The following is a 20,615-nucleotide window of genomic DNA, read 5'->3' on the forward strand; positions in this document are numbered from 1 at the left end:
AATTAAGTTAAGGTCCCCTATGAGGTTATTACGACCATGTCTGATGGTACCTTTTAAAATGAACCGATGCAGAAGAAAAAACAACAAGGTAATAATTCCATAGTCCTAATAAATCAAAAGTTACTCCTCGTGGTTTCAGCATGTTCTCTCCTCTCTCTGTCCCGTAGAACTACCTCACCCTCCTGGACGATGAAGATCACACACTGGAAAGCCTGAAGATCTATGATGAGCAGCAGCTAGTTATTGAAGGTCTGAAGCACTTCCCTCTTACATTTCTTTCCAGAATTAACAGACAGATAAAGTGTAATATCAACAGATAATTTCATTCATACCAAGTGATTCTAAATAATGGCACATGGAAGTCCGAGTGAACTGGTTTAATCACAGAAATCCCTTTCTTCCTCCACAGTCAGGAACAAAGACATGAGCTGGCCTGAGGAAATGTCTTTCATTGCCAACAGTAGTAAGATGGACAGACACAAAGGTAAGCAGGAAGACACTGGATGAGCTTATTGTGCATTTGTAAACGGGCAGATTGGTAGTTTCCGTCAGGTATTGTCTTGGAAAAAAAGATGCTCTAATTGGTGGGATAGAAACAGTGCTCTATTAGGCAAATATTAATTTTTAAGGGAAATCTTTCAGTAATTGCACATGTACTCTTTGTAGCATAATAGTGGGAGGCAAATGGGAGACAATTATTGTCAAAACATAAGAGCCTACAACAACATCTAATGATTTAAATGTAATCTGTGGAATTTAATTGCAATACTTGGATTTGAGAGGCTGCTTTCGGTAATTGTAAATGTTTCCATGCGCGGTAATGTTACTGCAGCAAATATCGTGGGACATTTAAGCAGCAAAACTGAAAAACTGTATTCCTCTGCTCTCCTCTGCCATGTTTAGAGAGTGTCATTCATATTTTCCTCATTAATGATGTATTATTTCCTGCAACACATCCGCTATTAATCAGAATGAATAAACTCAACTGCAATCCAAACCTATCACTAATCTGTAAACCTTTAAAGGAACACGCCGACTTATTGGGACTTTTCTGTGGGACTTATTCACCGTATCCCCCACACGCTGTGACTATACAAATCACAACCTGTAAATAGGAAAATGTTGGCGTTATTTTGTCCCTTATTGGGAGCAGTAGGCTAGATGGAGCCGGTTACCTCCAGGATCTGGGCTAAACCAGGGGTGTCAGACAGAGTTACGACATGCACAGAGATGAGAAGGGTATGTATGGACTTATCTAACTGTGGGGGATACGGTGAATAAGCTAAAGTCCCAATAAGTCGGCGTGTTCCTTTAAACTCTAAGACCAAAGCACATTTTAAAAACAAAAACCCCAAATGTACTTAGTATGCTACTTACACAACATGGGCGCTGAGCATGAAACAACTGCGTCGGTCTGAAACTAGCAATGACAGCTGTGCGCCGCTTTGTGCCGGGTGTAAGATAGAGTCCATAAACTCTGGCATTTAGCTGTCACGCTGTACAGTAATTTTTAACAGTTTCTCATATGTGCAATAGTAAAAGATATTAAGTCATTGGTTTTGGTCAGTAAAGAAAGCATGTTGCTTTAAATTTGACCAGTATGTTCTTGTTTTACATCCCAGTTCCCACAGAGAAAGGAGCCACTGGCCTCAGTAACCTTGGCAACACCTGCTTCATGAACTCCAGTATCCAGTGTGTGAGCAACACCAAGCCTCTCACAGACTACTTCATCTCAGGAAGACACCTCTATGAGCTTAACAGGTGCGTTTTGAAAGTGTATCACTTTGGTATAAATCTTTCCACCATTCTCCCGAACTTCTCATTTTCACTGGGTCGTGTTGGTGCATTTTCAGAACCAACCCCATCGGGATGCGAGGTCACATGGCCAAGTGTTATGGTGACCTGGTGATGGAGCTATGGAGCGGGACACAGAAGAATGTGGCTCCACTCAAACTCAGGGTAAGCATTTGCATCACGGTCTGACCCGTGAAATGTTAAAGACAGTCTGCCATACAAACTGAGAAGTTGGTACGTTTTTAGAGCAGCATCGGTTTTAAAGCTGTCAGGGCCAGATGTACGTCCATTTGCGAAAGTAGCGTTATCAGCGCCATGGCCAACCCGCATCACATTACGTCGTATTTACCAAACCTGCAGTTCATCGGGTAATCAGCGCCTTTCTCTGCCCACTATACCGTAAATTGCGCTCCACCTGTACGGTCCAAGCAGCGCATCCGGCTTTTCAGGACCCCAAATGTGCGCTCAATCACCCCTGAATGTGTGCCCGCTTGTAATTTTGCTGAGCTGCTGTTGTTGGGTTGTGTAACGGGGTCATTAGCCATGGTTGTTATTTCGGCATTAGTGGTGGGGAAATGTATGTACTGACTAGTGCGCTGTAGCAAAGCGTTAAGTACTGGTGCTATGATACGGCTGAGTGCAGACTGCGATATCCCCACTGCTGATGCTATGACTGTTTGAAATGATCCTGATGCCAATATTTGTAATGTAGCGAGGAGTTTAACAACTGCTGGAATGGAATGTGAACGCTGAGTCGGTGATTCAATGTCCTATTTGATTTCTTCCAGTAACTGTAATATTGCATGGCTGCTTAATCTGTAACGCTGAATGATTTCGTGTTCACTCAACTGAAAAAGTGTGATCCTTGTGGCAAAAATCCTTTCAGCTCGTCTCCTTGACCTCTGTCTTCGTCTTGCTCGGATTACTGCTGCCATTTCACCAGGAGGCATATGCGCACTTTATGCTTCTCCTTCCATCTCTTTATGGAAAACTCCCACTTTCCCCTTCACCCTCCAGTGAATGCATATGCATGACACGGAAAAGTGCAATTTGCCACTTTCACTCACCGCGACAGGCAGTCTGCGCTTTTACCTGTTTGTACATACCTCGCCATGCTTTTACGTGCACGTTGCGAAACAAATACGCCTGAAGTGGGCGCAAAAGCTGGCCCTCAGTGTGCAGTAACTTTCTTTACTTCTTAGTGGTTTACACGTCTGGTCAGGTATTGTCATTTTTGATACATAACTCTTCACCTTTCTGCAAGCTGCATCACAATCCTTGTGTTTGTGTGCTGTGTCTAAACTTGTGAAAGTGCTAAAGGAGGACTTTTAGTGTGCCCTTGAAGTGCTTTAAACATTTATATAGAAATAACGTCTATGATGTCATTACTTCCTCTCCAGTGGACCATAGCAAAGTATGCCCCACGCTTTAATGGCTTCCAGCAGCAGGACTCCCAGGAGCTGCTCGCCTTCCTGCTGGATGGTCTCCATGAAGATCTCAACAGAGTCCATGAGAAACCCTACGTGGAGCTGAAGGACAGCGATGGCCGGCCTGACTGGGAGGTGGCCTCTGAGGTCAGAGATCATGCTGCTGTTCAAATAATATTGTCTACAAATAAAATGAATACTACTTCTCTCGCTCTGGCATAATAGTTTGGACAGATAAATATAAATCTGCTTGGAATTCATAGTAAGAACGCAGCTGTCTTATGGTGTGTTTACACCAAATGCAAAGTAAACCTTTCCTGCAAGAGTGATTACACACAAAGTCGTGAAGTCGTTCCCTCGGCTTTAGTGAGTTTCAGCTCATTGTTTAGCAGTCCGGGCTGCAACTTTACTGGTTGGCTTCAATGTTAGGACTCTCATAATGTTGTTTTCGGCCGCAGCAGGCAGAGAAAAAATAAATCACATTGGAGTGGAGGGTGCATAATGTAGTCAACATAAGAAAACATATTCATGGATTTTGTCTGTTTGACTTTAAGATAGATAGATAGACAGATAGACAGACAGACAGACAGACAGACAGACAGACTAATTCAGTTGCAGGAGAGATAATTAAATAGTGTAAAAGCCAAAGAGGGGGAATAGGCCTGTTATGACTTGAGCATCAGGCCTCTCTGAACCATTAATGGTACAGTTTCAACTGAGAGCTGAGCCCTCCCCTCCTTGGAGGGATGTTGAGGTAATAAGCTGTCACCGCCTCTGCTTTTCATTCTGAGAGTCAAAGGATAAGAGGAAGAGAGCAGTCAATACCAGTCAGCTCGTTAGCTAAGCTCTCCTTTAAATTGGTAATGTGTTGGGGTGGGCGGGTAAATGGGGGCGGGGGTGGGAGAGGTGGGCGGATGGTAGGGTGGGTTGGGGGAAGGGAGGTGGGTTGGTAGGGGTGGGTCGGTATGATCAATAATAAGTATTGAGGGAAGCATAGTATGTAAAAGTAGAGATGAGATTCTGATGAAACTCTGATTTTGACGAAATTTGTCATTGTTTCACCCTTATTTGATGTACTTCCTGGTACCTAATCATGATGACCCACAGAAATTAATAATACAAAAAATTGGTAATGATTTTCTGTTTGTTTTCTGTATGTCCTGAGGGAGTATTGGTGTGTGTGATCTCACCATTCTGTCTGTGTCTGTGTTAATGCTCCTCCACCCTAAAGGCATGGGAGAACCACCTGCGTAGGAACCGCTCCATTGTGGTGGATCTGTTTCACGGTCAGCTCAAGTCCCAGGTGAAGTGTAAGACCTGCGGACACATCAGCGCTCGCTTCGACCCCTTCAACTTCCTGTCTCTGCCCCTGCCCATGGACAGCTCCATGCATCTGGAGATCACTGGTGAGAAGGCTGGAGGAAAGATTCTGAAAATGGATTCATTTTTTTTCAAACGACAAAAACTAAGTCACGTTTGTTGTTTGTAGTCATTAAACTGGATGGCTCCACACCTGTGCGCTACGGCCTGCGGTTGAATATGGATGAAAAGTACACAGGGCTGAAGAAACAGCTGAGTGAACTGTGCAGTCTGAAGCCTGAGCAGATCCTCCTGGCTGAAGTCCATACCTCCAACATCAAGGTACTGAGGCTGTTCCACTGTTCACATTGCAGGCCTCGTCTCGCACAAAGTTGAACCGGTAACACAGAGGGAAAGAGGCAACATCATTCTTTGTGTCTAACTCGGTTAGATAGCAATTTAAAGGCTCATTTTACTCAATACAAAAAAAGTTGGTTACACTTTACTTGGAGGTATCTACATAAGAGTGAAATGACACTGTCATGAACGTGTCATAAACATTATAAACAAGTCATAAACGTTTATGACATAAAGCTTCTTTTAGTAAGTGTCATTCGGTTTTTGTCAGGACAAGTTATGGTTAGGGTTAGAGTTGGGGTTAGGGTTCATGTGTCATGACTGTGTCATGACAGTGTCATGTGTTCATGACACTGTCATGACACTCTTATGTAGATACCTTCAAGTAAAGTGTTACCAAAAAGTCTAACAACATATCAGAACAGTTATCTTAAAGGTCCCATGGCATGGAAATTTCACTTTATGAGGTTTTTTAACATTAATATGCATTCCCCCAGCCTGCCTATGGTCTCCCAGTGGCTAGAAATGGTGATAGGTGTAAACCGAGCCCTGGGTATCCTGCTCTGCCTTTGAGAAAATGAAAGCTCAGATGGACCGATCTGGAATCTTCTCCTTATGAGGTCATAAGGAGCGAGGTTACCTCCCCTTTCTCTGCTTTGCCCGCCCAGAGAATTTGGCCCACCCATGAGAGAGAGACATCATGGCTTTCAAAAGAGCAAAGTGGCAGTTGGTCAAGGTCACACCCCCACCCTCCACCTTGCCCCCCCCTCTTCTCCTCAATAGCTACAGTCACAGAAATGGCACATCCTAAGGAAAGCTCATTGTGGGACTGCCTCTAGTGGCTGTAATTCTGCACCCAGGCTGAATTTTGGGAAAGAGACTTCAGATACAGTATTAGGGAACCACTAAGGTCTATATAAAGCATCCAAAGAGCACCATGTCATGGGACCTTTAAAACTTCAAAACTGTCTGCATGGCTAGATGCCACTACAGGTATATAAAGTGTAATTTGGGTGAATGAAGGAGATGAGGCACTTTTCACAACCGTGTGTTTTAACCTTTTATAATGTCTGTTGCTCCATATTGCACATGCAGTGTTCTCTGTTACTGTACTACTGCGAAGTGCTGCAGTCTGATGTCCCAACTCTTCGTGTTTAGAACTTTCCTCAGGACAACCACAAGGTCCGTCTGTCTGTTAACGGCTTCCTGTGTGCATTTGAGATCCCGGTGCCAGGTTCACCAACGTCACTGAGCTCCCCCACACTGACTGGTAAACCTGTTCACTCACGAGTTGTCGTTGCACTCTTGTCAACATGGATCTGTCTGAATCCACAGTTTCTCCATTTTGTCATCTCCTTTGCTCTCCCCCCTTCATTAGACATCACCCCAATAGCCAACGGCTCGGCTGCCAATGGGGACCTGGGCAATAAGACCGTCCTCATCCCCAACGGTGGGCCCAGCACCATGCTGTCCTGTAACCCAGAGTCGCCCCTGGACAACGGGGTCGCCAACGGACACATCACACCGGTGCAGGAGAGTCCCTTCATTGGCTACATCATCGCCATGCACAGAAAGATGGTGAGAACTCGATACAAAAGCAGTGCGTTGTATTGTACAGTACAATACAGTGCCTTGCGAAAGTATTCGGCCCCCTTGAACGTTTCGACCTTTTGCCACATTTCAGGCCTCAAACATAAAGATATAAAACTGTAATTTTTTGTGAAGAATCAACAACAAGTGGGTCCCAATTATGAAGTGGAACGAAATTCATTGGCTATTTCAAACTTTTTTAACAAATAAAAAACTGAAAAAGTGGGCGTGCAAAATTATTCAGCCCCTTTACTTTCAGTGCAGCAAACTCTCTCCAGAAGTTCAGTGAGGATCTCTGAATGATCCAATGTTGACCTAAATGACTAATGATGATAAATAGAATCCAGCTGTGTGTAATCAAGTCTCCGTATAAATGCACCTGCTCTGTGATAGTCTCAGAGGTCCGTGTAAAGCGCAGAGAGCATCATGAAGAACAAGGAACACACCAGGCAGGTCCGAGATACTGTTGTGGAGAAGTTTAAAGCCGGATTTGGATACAAAAAGATTTCCCAAGCTTTAAACATCCCAAGGAGCACTGTGCAAGCGAGTATCAGACCACTACAAATCTACGAAGACCCGGCCGTCCCTCTAAACTTTCAGCTCATACAATGAGAAGACTGATCAGAGATGCAGCCAAGAGGCCCATGATCACTCTGGATGAACTGCAGAGATCTACAGCTGAGGTGGGAGACTCTGTCCATAGGACAACAATCAGTCGGTATACTGCACAAATCTGGCCTTTTATGGAAGAGTGGCAAGAAGAAAGCCATTTCTTAAAGATATCCATAAAAAGTGTTGTTTTAAAGTTTGCCAAAAGCCACCTGGGAGACACACCAAACATGTGGAAGAAGGTGCTGTGGTCAGATGAAACCAAAATCGAACTTTTTGGCAACAATGCAAAACGTTATGTTTGGCGTAAAAGCAACACAGCTCATCACCCTGAACACACCATCCCCACTGTCAAACATGGTGGTGGCAGCATCATGGTTTGGGCCTGCTTTTCTTCAGCAGGGACAGGGAAGATGGTTAAAATTGATGGGAAGATGGATGGAGCCAAATACAGGACCATTCTGGGGAAAACCTGATGGAGTCTGCAAAAGACCTGAGACTGGGGCCGGATTTGTCTTCCAACAAGACAATGATCCAAAACATAAAGCAAAATCTACAATGGAATGGTTCACAAATAAACCTATCCAGGTGTTAGAATGGCCAAGTCAAAGTCAGACCTGAATCAATCGAGAATCTGTGGAAAGAACTGAAAACTGCTGTTCACAAACGCTCTCCATCCAACCTCACTGAGCTCGGAGCTGTTTTGCAAGGAGGAATGGGCAAAAATGTCAGTCTCTCGATGTGCAAAACTGATAGAGGCCATACCCCAAGCGACTTACAGCTGTAATGTAACCCAAAGGTGGCGCTACAAAGTATTAACTTAAGGGGGCTGAATAATTTTGCACGCCCAATATTTCAGTTTTTTATTTGTTTAAAAGGTTTGAAATATCCAATAAATTTCGTTCCACTTCATGATTGTGTCCCACTTGTTGTTGATTCTTCACAAAAAATTACAGTTTTATATCTTTGTTTGAGGCCTGAAATGTGGCAAAAGGTCGAAAAGTTCAAGGGGGCCGAATACTTTCGCAAGGCACTGTATGTGCAAAACAAATACTGTCAGTCATTTTACAGTTGAATGGATGAATGCTGTTTAAATAATGTATTTCTGCCGAATTATTTATGTTACAAAATAATTTCTTTACATCATGTATCCTCCAGCAGTTAGTTGTAGTCGCTCTATCGGCGATCGTTAGCCAAAAGAAATGACGTGCCTGACTGTGTCCCAGCTGTTAGTGAAACTTAAATGTTTGTGTTGCCCCTTCAGATGCGTATGGAGCTGTACTTCCTGTCCTCTCAGAAGAACCGGCCCAGTCTGTTCGGCATGCCGCTCATAGTTCCCTGCACTGTCCACACCAGTAAGAAGGATCTGTACGATGCCGTTTGGATCCAAGTGTCCCGACTGGCCAGCCCACTGCCTCCGCAGGAAGCCAGCAACCACGCCCAGGACTGGTAGGCCTTCGCTCTTCTCCTTTCTACCAATATATTTTTTGTGAATTTTTCCGCTGTTGACGGAGCTACATTTAGGTTAGCAGTTATCCCCCACTTCCACTCTTTGTGCTAATCTAAGCTAAAAACACCACAATGCAATGCGAGTATCTTTACCAAGAGGAAAGTGTCTTTTGTCTTTTTTAGATCTGAAGTGAAGATGATTGGGAATGTCCTGAGCAGATATGCACTATCAGGAGCAGGGCTCATCGGTATCCGCTATCTAAAGCCTGATCCATTTCCGCTCCTTTGTTTAGTGTAATTACCTAAACAAACTAGGAAGGAACAACTAACTGCCAACAGTGCCTTGTTATAAGAATAAAACCGTGAAATTGTTTTGTAACACACAACGTTCTTGAGTGTCGAGTGTCAAAAACATATCCAAACTGAATGTTCTCCTTCTTTTTTTTTTTCTTCCTTTTCTGCAGTGATGACAGTATGGGCTACCAGTACCCCTTTACTTTACGGGTTGTTGGTAAGGATGGCAACTCCTGTGCCTGGTGTCCTTGGTACAGGTAAGACATACCTACCTGTATGGTACAGAGTATTTCATATACACACAAATTAGGGAGTAATGTATCTGGTGGTGACGAGACATTGTCTAGATTTTCATATGATGTATGATATGATATATGTATGGTGATTTTGGTCATAAGCTGTTCTATAAACAGAAAAGGAAAAAAAAAAATCTAAGGAAAAGCACAACAATTGATCAGAATGATCAAATTAACCTCAGAAACAAATGAACAAACCAAGATCGAAAATGAGATGTAGAGTGATGCAAATTTGTTTTTTTTTAAGCTAGGAATGTTCATAATTTATGGCTTCCAAGTTTGCAAGTTGCCTGCCCGTGAACATGTGTATGTACTGCAGCTTTACCTGTGTCTGTCTGTGTGTTTCCAGGTTCTGCCGAGGCTGTACAATAGAGTGTACAGAGGACAGAGCCTCTGTGGGAAATGCTTATATAGCTGTGGACTGGGACCCCACCGCCCTGCATCTCCGCTACCAGACCTCCCAGGAGAGGGTAAAACACACAGACTTAAAATTGCATGTTGTTTTCTTTAATTACATTTCTTTTCTAGCTATGAGTGTGTAGCTCTTACTTTTCCATTGGTTACACTGTTCATTATTAGCCATTCACCTTGACGCTCTCTTCTACCATCATGAAGAGAAATGCAAAGGCAGTGGTTACATTCTTAAAACATGTTGTTTAGCACGGTTTTTCTTTCCATCTTTATAATGTCAGTCTGTCAATAGCACCATTTTTATTTTGATGCCCTCTGTACTGTAGTTGATTATTGTAAAAAAAAAAAAAAAAAAAAAAAAACTCTTAAAATAATCTTGTCAATATGTAAGAGATGAGAGTGAGCCTTCTACTGAAGCTCTCTCAGAGTGAGGCCTGCTGCTCTGCGTCCTACTGTTTCCAGACTTTTCCAGCAGTTTATGAATTTATCGCTGTGGTCCACAATGATAAAGTCTTGCAAAATCGTGTACGTTTTGAGATAAGTAAATCTGCTAAACAGAATCTGCTTTAGTTCTAAAGTTGACCACACAGAGTTACCAGTGAGCTGCTTAATGCTCAGTTCATTCAGCTTCAGAGTGAGATCCAATAAAGAGTCCAGGATTCTAGGACCTGTACGCTGTGCCATTAAGGTTATAGTGTTACTTCAGCTGGTTTGTGAAAGTGTACTCAAGTAAAGATACATACTATAAGAATGGTGGTAAAAAATAAAATAATACTGCTTCAGCTGTATTTTGTGTTGAAACAGGTTATTTAGCAGTAAGATCAGGTTTAAAAGCAGTACTCACATACAACATTCAGAAAACTACACATCGAAGAAATCGCTTGGCTTTACCTTGAAAGACATCATGTTCCAGAGTCAATGATCGTCATCCCCTCTCTCTCCCCCCACTTTCCTGTCTATCCGCTGTCACTATCTAATAAAGGAAAAGCCCCCAAAAAAATAATCTTTAAAAAAAAAGAAAAGCAGAATAGCGTGATTTCATCCTCACCCTGTTCAGTATCCTCACCATCATGGTCTCCCTGCAGATTGTGGAGGAGCACTGCAGTGTGGAGCAGTCCCGTCGGGCCCAGGCTGAGCCCATCAGCTTGGACAGCTGTCTGAAGGCCTTCACCAGCGAGGAAGAGCTGGGTGAGGACGAGCTCTACTACTGCTCCAAGTGCAAGACACACCGGCTGGCCACTAAGAAGCTGGACCTCTGGAGGCTGCCGCCCATGCTGGTCAGTGGAACACTTCTAAGTCTGTGTCAGACCTGAGCTCTGGCTGTAGGACTCTACATGTGGTTTACAATAGGGCTGCACAATTAATCGCAATTTTACCTAAATCGGAATATGGACTAGTGCAATATCCAAATCGCCGGGGGTGGGGGGCAATATTTGTTAAAGGCAAAATATGTGTCAAACCATTCTTAATTACGTATTGTGGTGCTGCAGAGACTTTCCAGCCTACAAATCGTATCCTACAGACTAAAGAAAAAATCTTTGTTTGGTACAGATCACACTATTATCATTTACGTTTTTTAATGTCAATATTTTTCAATGAAAATGATCATTCCCTCCAAAATCGTTAATCATATCACGATCGCAATATCAGTCAAAAAGTAATTAGAGGTTTTCCTCATGTCGTGCAGCCCTAGTTTTCAGTAGTATTCACTGTTTGTATTGAAACTAGTTGAAGGACAACACAGTATGTGTGCGTTTTCTTCTTCAGATTGTGCACCTGAAGCGCTTCCAGTTTGTAAATGGTCGTTGGATCAAATCCCAGAAGATTGTCAAGTTCCCGAGGGAGAGTTTTGACCCCAGCGCCTTCCTGGCTCCCAGAGACCTGGAGCAGCACTGCCTTACCTATCGCAGTAAGAGCGAGGATCTGCTGAGGGTCGGAGAGGACAACCTGTCCTCCATCTCTGCCCCCGCTGGCTTCTGCAACCTCCCCAAAGGTTCCACATGTTGATTTAAGTCTGATATTTAGTTATTGCAAGCCAATCATGCAAAATTACATTTTTAAAGAGACATATGCATTTTTTTTTCTTTTGTTCTGATGTTTAACAGCATGACAGCTTATGAAAAATAGACGGAAGTATAAATAAGCAGAGCAGCTAATGGCCCAATGGCAGAGGGCGTGTATTTAACTCTGTGGTTTCCCCAACAGCCTCCCCTGCCTCTAGCAGGAAGTCAGCGCCTTCTCTCAGCCGGACCAGCAGCCCCTCTGGCAGCCCAAAGACCGGCAGCGTAGGCCGCAGGCCGGGCCGGCTACGCCTGCCCCAGCTGGGCAGCAGACACCGCCTCTCTAACAGCAAGGAGAACCTGGATGGAGCTGCTAATCCTGAGGCTGAGCCACGGGACGGCGCGCCACAGCCAGACACAGAGGGGAGCACAGCAGAGGCAGAAGAACCAAGCCTTCCTGGATCAGGAGACATGATCGCGTCAGAGGCATCGTGCGGTAGTGAGGTGTCCAGCAGCCTCTGTGACGTGGTCCTGGTGAACGGCGACAGCAACGGGCTGAGCTCGGACTGCAGCACAGAGAGCAGCATGGACCCTGACAACTCGCTGCTCCAGCACAGTGACAACATGTGTCTGGACGCCATCTACAACCTCTATGCAATATCAGTAAGTATCACACATCAACATCACTGTCACACAAGTAGTTTTACTTTTTTCTAAAAGTCTAAAATATTGTTCTGCTTTATCTCGTCAGTGTCATTCAGGAATCATGGGAGGAGGCCACTATGTGACGTATGCCAAAAACCCCAATGAGAAATGGTACTGCTATAATGACAGCAGCTGTAAGGTAAGGCGTTAGGACACTTCATATTCTACTTCCACAGTTAATAGCATAGCTTTCATTACTGTATTTTGATTATTGCCGTGGATAACTGCAACGTCACAACCGTACGAAAGTCGTGGCGGCTCGTTTAAGGTCACAGTTTCTGAATACGGGTTATGCGCATTTCACTGTGGGTTGAGCGTTATGATATTTTCACAGTATTTATGTAGCACCTCGGTCTGCTTTATAATTAAAAACAAAAGACACGGAAATCTAGCTTTTTTTACAGTATTGATCCTTGAAATAAAGGGGGCAGAGCAGCAAAAGGTTAGTTAAGTAATCACATATCTTAAATCTGCCTGTAATGTTTTCCAGAATTGAACAACTCATAACAGGTTAATCAACATGAAAAGATCAATCTCATCCCCTCTTTGTTTTACAAAAAAAAAAAAAAAAATGTCCTCCAGGAAGTGCACTCTGAGGAGATCGACACTGACTCGGCGTACATCCTCTTCTACGAGCAGCAAGGAGTCAACTACTCCCAGTTTCTGCCAAAGATCGATGGCAAGAAGATGGCCGACACCAGTAGCATGGATGAAGACTTTGAGTCCGACTACAAGAAATACTGTGTCCTCCAGTGATCGCACCTCCGCTTCCATCAGCCAGCACTACACCCGCTCTCTGCTCCCGCCTGCTGCTCTGAGCAGGAAGCACCAGACGTTCGGATCGTTTGGAAGAATTCTGACAAACTGCTAATGACTAGAGTCGCACTGTGGTCTCTGTCTTTAGGGATGCGTCGCAGCACTTTCTACACTTGATCACAAACATATTTTAGACAACAATGAAGCCCTGGAAAAAGCACTGAACTGGTGCACTTTGCTGAGCCTGACAAAACAACCCCTCCCCCTCCTCCTCCTCCCCTTCCTCCCCTCATGTGAACAACCCTCGCCATAACATACATGTAACATATACTTGCATACTAACGCATCTCTGAATGTATGCCAGTATGGCCAAGTCACGAAGTGATGTTGCTTTGTTTTTGTGCATTCATCACTTGTGATGTCAAAATGAAAAGAAAGAAAGGAGGGAAAAAAAACAAACATTTACACCTGGAGTTATCATGTGATCTGAGCCTGAATATCTTACCTGAAGTAGGAAAATGATGACGCCATAGAATGAAGTCCAGGCAAAGCCAATGATTGGATACAGGTTGAGTTTTTAAATGCCAAGTGTAAACGGGGCCCAAGAGTTAAAGAACCTGCGTTGATGCCACAGATCAACATGATGTTGACATTTGGTATCTACTGCATTGGATACTTTGACAAGCTTTTTTAAAAATAAAATAAAAATAATAGGTTCTGAAAGGTTTTATTAGCGATAGTGTCACTAGGGAAAATGTAAGTCACATGCTACCTCATCGCTTCCTGCAGTCTGTCGGCCAACTGTACCCTAAAAGTCTGTGACAGTATTATTAATAACACACAACATGCTTCCTTCCAGTGTAGGAGTCATGGTACACACAGGCCCTGATGTGGACATACAATTAGGCATTTTTGCCAAAACGGTTTCATTCCACAGCTGCCAAATATCAGCGGTGATTTGTGCATTGTTGACCTGTGTGCACCCATAACTTCTTTGAAACTCAAAAAGCTTGAGTATCAATCTGGGTTTGTTTAGGACAGGTGCCATGATCTCAAAAGAAGGCTTAAAGACAGTATATGTTCAATACTTTATTGATTCTGCAAATGCGTTTTTATTTTATTGTTGTGATTTTTTTTTTTTTTTCTTCTTCTTCTTGAGGCAGGCTTCAGTAGCCACTTCAGGTTGTAAATGGATATTAATCTCAAAGCTACACCAGAGGCATCGGGCTTGTCTTCACAGCACTGCAACATGAACATTTCACATGCTGCAATTCTCTTGAGATTCAAACTGATCTGGAATACTAATGTCCACATGCTCCCCAATAAGAAACCAGAAAAAGTAGGGCCGAAAATGTTTTTACCTGTTATTTTAACATATTATTTAAAGAGTAACTAAAAAAAGTACTCCACCGATTTAGCTTTGCACTCCTATATAACATTGTCAGACCCACAAAGGCCAGTAAAAACAAACCGATCCAAATCAATGCGTCAGAATGCGAGATGTCATCTTTTTTTATGTCACACATACATCTTTCTTGTCCGTACCGACCAATACCTTCATTACCCACAATGCAACTCGTCGGCTAACAATTCGATCAGACAGTTGGGTGTGTTATGCTAGTAGCAGTTAAACGGCTACGGAGGTCTAACAGGATCACTTCTTTCTAGCTCCACACACCCCGAATCTATTTTTTTTTTCTTTCATTTTCAGACGTAATCTTTAGCCCCATTTGACGCTGAATCAAGTGACATGAGAACATTTTAAGACTTCACACTGCTCCCTCTGGAGACACAAAATACTTTTTTTTCCCCCCAAATATGCACTAGTGCTCCCCTTTGATGTGTAAAATCCACGGAGTTCCCGTTTTAACACCAGGCTGAGAAGCAGACTTTTACTGCTCTCTCTGGTTGGAAGTTCCACGTGTGTTTCTGTGTGCCTAGTGGCTCCTGTAACCACACCCGACTGGGATGTCACAGTGTCCTGGAGTACCCTTGTACATCACTGCAGCAAGGTGTGAAGTGAAACCACGGTCACCAAAAACCACATTTTCAGGGTGTGTTAAGTGACTTTTTAAAGGCCCCTCCTAAGACGTCTCAAAGCTGCCATTAATGGAGCACTCCCCTGCACATTGTGGTGAACTTGATCTTCATGATGGCACCCTGCTAAAATATCTTCACAAACCCACTGATATCACATGGTTTCAGTTTACTGTTCATTTATTCTTTAAAAAATAAAGCACGGCCTGTTGAATCTGTTAGCTACAGTACAGCACGCGTCTGGACTGTAGTCAGACCTTTAAAAACGTCACACATCAACTGAACCTAACATTTAGATTCTCATTTGTTTTCTGTGCGCTGAGTCGAAATATTGGTTTCATGTAAATTCCAAATTCTGTTTCTTCCTCTTTTTTTTTTTATTTCTTTTTTTTTTTTTCTGAAGGTTTGGCTACTTGATGTGACTGTTGAGGTTAGTTTGAAATGAACACGCCCGTGTGTTGCTGCGTGGAGTCGGGTGGCAGAGCTTTGTGTAGCAGCACGTGCGGAGCTCTTCCTGCGCGGGGCTCTGTCGAATCACTGTGAACGGACAGCAGACGGTTCCCCCACTTTCGTCATTCGAAATCACAGGAGATGAATCTCTGTGTTCACCCCTTTTTTTTTTTTAGCTGCTGTATTTATGAGGAGAAGGCGTCATTATGGATGTATTTGGAGAGATATCTGTCATTGAATGAAACTTTATATTCCTTTGCAGAGTACGTTTGTTGAACAAATGGAACTGTACAAATGAGTGCTATTTATGTTTTCTTGCTCAGCTCGTTTCGTCCTCCACCCTCCTGCCTTTCCACCGAGCTGTAGACGACGTCCAGTTGGTGTCGCTGTTTGAAACGTCATCACATGGCTCAAAGCAGTGGTGTAGTCTAATGTAATATAGTGGGTATACTGTACTGTATATGTATGGTGTGTATATATAGACCATACATATACAGTATATATATATATATATATATAGGCCAGAATGGGGAGCATATCATAGTGGGGGGTCTGGGTGTCCTCTCCCAGGAAAATTTTGAGCGTCAAAGACTTCATTTCCTGCATTCTGACACACAAATTCCGGTGGAAATAACTTTATTTAGCTTATGCGAAGAAAAAAACAAACACCAATGACAATTCAAAATATCTCTAAATTATAAGTATGTTGTTGCGTGTCATTGTACATTTTTAAATGGGTATATGGAAATCCTGGAGCTTTCTTAGTGAGTATACTGCGTATACCTGCGTATCACGTAGACTGCACCACTGGCTCAAAGGGAAAGTGTTCCTAAGGATTGGTCTCTTGACAACCCAGTTTGTAATGTTTTCTTCATTTCAAGGTGCAATAGCTGTCAACTGTTTATTTAAATTTTTTTGTGTGGCTGTGAATGTTCCCTCAAACGACTGCTTGTGTGATGCTAAGCATACCACAACTGTAGCTTAAACTATAAAAAGCAAAAACGCAATTTAAAGTTGGAGTTTAATTTCAGCACAACTTTCCTAATCCAGGAACGGAGATCTTCTGCTCAAAAGAACTAAATATTGACGTTGAATCATGATCTTGTGAACCACAGAAATAATATGTCAAGCCGTTCCCCATCCCAGAAGCCCCCACACCCCACCACCACCACCACCACCACCAGAACCCAGAAGAGTAGTTCGGCAGTGCAATCTACTACTGAGCTGTCTGTCAGTGTCTGTAGCCTCTTTTTATTTAAGTTCATTTCTGTTGGATCTGAACCAGACGTGTTAATTTAAAGAACTTTTTGTAAGGTGTTTGTTGAAAGAAAAGTGATGTTGCACTGACATGAAAACCTGTACATACAAAAAAATGTTTTGTAAATAAGCCAATGAAAACTATGTATTTGAATATGAAATGTACAAAATACTGTACTTGTAGTTGTATATGGAGTGATACCGTTGATCTGTAACAAAATACCCAAGCAACAAATTAAATTCTGCAGAGGAAACATTAACACCTCATTGAATTGTATTGCTTTCTGTGTTCTGAGCAATGCAGGTTTGAATTTTAACGGCGATCTGTCGTTGGGTCCACTCCACCACTGGTCCAGACTAAATATATGGACAACTTTGTCACAGGATGAAATGTTATAAATTTGGTGATCCATCTTTTACAATCATCAAATTTGCAGTAGTATGATAGTATGGTATTCTATTCTCAAATAGATATTTACAAACCGCTTGGCATATATGAAAGAGTTTATTTTGTCGTCCATCCATTACAGTATTCTTCAGACACATTTTAAATAAACATTTTCTTAGTGCTGACACAAAACAAAATATGAACATAAAGGGTAAAAGTATACAATTTAACAAAAAAAACGATAAATACAGGGTAAATACAAGTTGGGTTGGGTACTAACATAAAGTTAACATTTCAACATTAAACCCTTTTCAGACCAGAATAAAGTATGGTACAAGTTAGGGCTGCACAATATATTGCCATCACAATATCAACTGGTGCAAATAACACATCGCGAAAGGCTGCGATATACAGTATGTTAAGTAAAAGCACCTGCACATTCCAGTAGAGTTCCGATACCGATACTAGTGTCGTAAATGCCTCCGACAAAATGCTGGTATCGGCAAGTACACAAGTTTATGCATCGATCCGATACCACATAATTTAGCCCCGAAAAATCTACTTTAATGTAGTTTGTTCTTTTTCAGTTATGACTGACTGTCAAACTAGATAATAAAAGACACGTGGCATTCATTCTCTGTATGTATTTGCTTTACAAAAGGTTTAACCTGAGGAAGGCCATAAAACGATGATAGCAATCACATCCATACAGCGTTAGTAGTTAGTATGCAGCTGTTAAATAGTACTAATAATAATAATATTTGTTTTTCTTAACGCACAGATATAGGATCGGTACTCAGTATCGGTCGATACTCAAGTTCAGGTATCGGAATCGATATTGGGAAGGAAAAAATAGTATCGGAACATCTCTACATTTCAATCTTTAGCCCCTTTCTGACTGTTCCTAGAACATAACGTTCCTAGAATTCATTTTTTCTCCTGTTTGACTGGACCAATTTGGGGATTATTAAGTTCCTCTGGCCACAGTTCTAGTAACTCTTTCAGCTCCTACTTCAGGGCAGGGTCTTTTTCCTTTTCCCTTTTCCTTATAGTGGTGGTTAGATGGCTGTGTTATAATAACAAAAGGTCAGTTCCTATGGCCACTTGGCCAGTGTGAATACAAATGGAAAAAACGGTTTTGGGGGAGAGTAGTTAGAAGTGGACTGTTCCTATAACTACGTTCCTGTAACTACTTGGTCGGAAAGAGGCTATAATTATGCAGGTGTACAGTATTATAACTAGGTATGGGCCGGTTTCAAGATATACCGCGGTTTGAAAAAGTCAAGGTTTCAAAACCAGTAACATTTTCTGTCATACCGTTCCTAAAGTATCAGCTGTTTTTTATGAGTGGTCAAGGAGAAGAACTGCAGTTTAGTAATCTCTCTCCCTGCCAGTGTGCAGAGTGTTAAAAAATAAAATACATTGTGTTCAGTGGGGGGAACAAAATTTGTTTTTTACCCAGACATTTAAAAAAATAATACATTTTAAAGCTGTAATTGAAATACCGCAATACCGTGAAACCATACCGTCAGAATCGTATCCCGGCCCATGCCTAGTTATAACCTCATACTCCTTGTTGTTACCGTGCTGTCATGTCAACTGCTTTTGCTATTCCTCCACCATCTCAAACAGTTTGTCATGTGCTCAAGGTTTGCTATTGTTGGTTTAAGATCTAATCTTCATTTATGTGTTTGTTAAGGGGAAACTCGGTCTCCCAGCTCTCCCCTTGCTGCTGCTCGGACTCTATAACCATTCGCTATAAAGGGTCAATAACGTTAACGTGTCCTTGACTCAAGTTGTTTTATGACCAATTACCTGATTCCCATCAGCCCTTGTTGTACTTTGTATTTAGTCAGTGAACACGTGAACTTTGATTTGCTAAGCAACACGTTAACATTACCATCACGAGCATGATGTTTCCATACTGACAGCATTTAGTACCAAGCACTGGTGTGCTGTGTGCACAGCTTTACAGAGCTGCAAGCGTGGCTCGTTTAAAATAGTTTTACGCGTCACTCTCCTTCCTGAGTGTAAAGTATAATGGTGCTGCAGTAAGCCTGTGTGCAGATGCGAAAGGTAACCACATGCAGGATCTCTACAGACCCTTCCCCCTAAGGAAACACTGCTACTGAAACGCAGATATGTCTTTCATATGCACAATGTGAAGGGGCTTTTCCTGTTCACCTACCTAATACTGACTGACGTGATGTTCACACCGTTCACACGTTTTAGGCCCTCAAGCAACAACTATTACTCCTTAAAGATCGACTATGGCTGGTCTTCAATGTTTTTTAAACCAAGGACCCCTTAACTGAAAGAGAGACGGATCAGGGACCCCCTACTACATATATTGTAGAAAATAAAGTTGAATATTAAACTGGACCTACAGTAATGTGTGGGCAGCCTGAAGCCTTTATACATACCTTTTTAGTGCATGGAATACTAAGCTATTAAAATAATAATTGTTGGCATGATTTTATTAACGTGTTTTAATATTAAACATACATGTGGCACAGTGAATCCTCAGGATGAACTGTATCTGTGGATGGATACCTAAGTAAATAACTCACCTGTAGGCCAGTAAGCCTATCAATAATGTTTTTGTTTTTTCACTAAAGGCTGATTTATTTTTGCTAATAATATGTTGGATTCTGGTTAAGACATTTTAATTTTGGAAAATGAGTTGTAGTAACTCAGAGGACCCCCCTGTTAAAGTGTTTGCAGTGACTAAGTAGCCTACTTTTACTCACATTTATGTGACAGCTATAGCTAGTTGCGTTTTTACATATTAAGATTTTATTTTAAGCTGCAGGACCTCAAACTACATGTTGCTAATCCTGCTACACTCACTTAAATATGTAAATTAATCCATTTGTTTTATCTTTTTTTCTTAAGTCATACCAGTGACGCTATAGCTGAAAGCCTCGCAAGAAATGATTGGATAAATGAGAACATTTCCAACATTTTAAAAGAGACATTAGATTTACCAAGTGTCTTCGTGTACAGTTCTTTAGGAAGTAGAAGTATGTACGTATGTAGGAAGGGATGTCAAAACTCTTCAGACTTTTTCAGAATAGGGATTATTGTTAAGTGGTAACACTGGTGACCTGACACCAGGGGACAGACATTTTCATAATATTATTTACAATATTTAGTTGGTATTTTATTTTGTTTTGTTATCCACTTCATGAATGTGATATTGGTGTAAACATTATTGCATTTAGAAATATCTTTTTAAACTCAAAAGATGCTCTTAAACATCCATATATGCAATTATATATAGCAATTTTCTTTTACTTGGAATGTTATACAATTGATTAAAAACAAACATTGTCCAATTCATGGCTCAAATAGTTATAACTATTCAAAGAACATGTTCATTATTAAAATATAAAAATGAAATGTGACTAAAAAGTATGATTAAAGTGTTTGCTTTTTTCAAAGCCTGTGGACAGAACAGTGGGCTGTTTCTATGGAATGACTCATACAGTAAAGT

At 41.9% G+C, this 20,615-nt stretch overlaps 1 protein-coding gene across 8 annotated transcripts in view; it reads left to right on the plus strand.

The window, feature by feature from the left end:
• The window catches only part of usp32 (ubiquitin specific peptidase 32), a 57,984-nt gene extending 42,694 nt beyond the window's left edge, over window positions 1-15,290 (plus strand). For all 8 annotated transcript variants that reach the window (XM_039821277.1, XM_039821289.1, XM_039821308.1 and 5 more), the window contains 17 exons: window positions 168-249; window positions 410-484; window positions 1,623-1,761; window positions 1,854-1,959; window positions 3,195-3,368; window positions 4,453-4,627; window positions 4,711-4,862; window positions 6,036-6,147; window positions 6,256-6,455; window positions 8,341-8,525; window positions 8,990-9,076; window positions 9,465-9,585; window positions 10,612-10,803; window positions 11,294-11,519; window positions 11,732-12,189; window positions 12,278-12,370; window positions 12,814-15,290. In XM_039821277.1, the coding sequence (XP_039677211.1) occupies window positions 168-249; window positions 410-484; window positions 1,623-1,761; window positions 1,854-1,959; window positions 3,195-3,368; window positions 4,453-4,627; window positions 4,711-4,862; window positions 6,036-6,147; window positions 6,256-6,455; window positions 8,341-8,525; window positions 8,990-9,076; window positions 9,465-9,585; window positions 10,612-10,803; window positions 11,294-11,519; window positions 11,732-12,189; window positions 12,278-12,370; window positions 12,814-12,987 (2,751 nt within the window). In that variant the 3' untranslated portion in view covers window positions 12,988-15,290. The remainder of the gene's footprint in view (window positions 1-167; window positions 250-409; window positions 485-1,622; window positions 1,762-1,853; window positions 1,960-3,194; window positions 3,369-4,452; window positions 4,628-4,710; window positions 4,863-6,035; window positions 6,148-6,255; window positions 6,456-8,340; window positions 8,526-8,989; window positions 9,077-9,464; window positions 9,586-10,611; window positions 10,804-11,293; window positions 11,520-11,731; window positions 12,190-12,277; window positions 12,371-12,813) is intronic.
• The last annotated feature ends 5,325 nt before the right edge of the window (window positions 15,291-20,615 follow it).

This window comes from Perca fluviatilis, chromosome 2, assembly GCF_010015445.1.
Source record: "Perca fluviatilis chromosome 2, GENO_Pfluv_1.0, whole genome shotgun sequence".
In the NCBI taxonomy this organism is placed as follows: domain Eukaryota; kingdom Metazoa; phylum Chordata; class Actinopteri; order Perciformes; family Percidae; genus Perca; species Perca fluviatilis.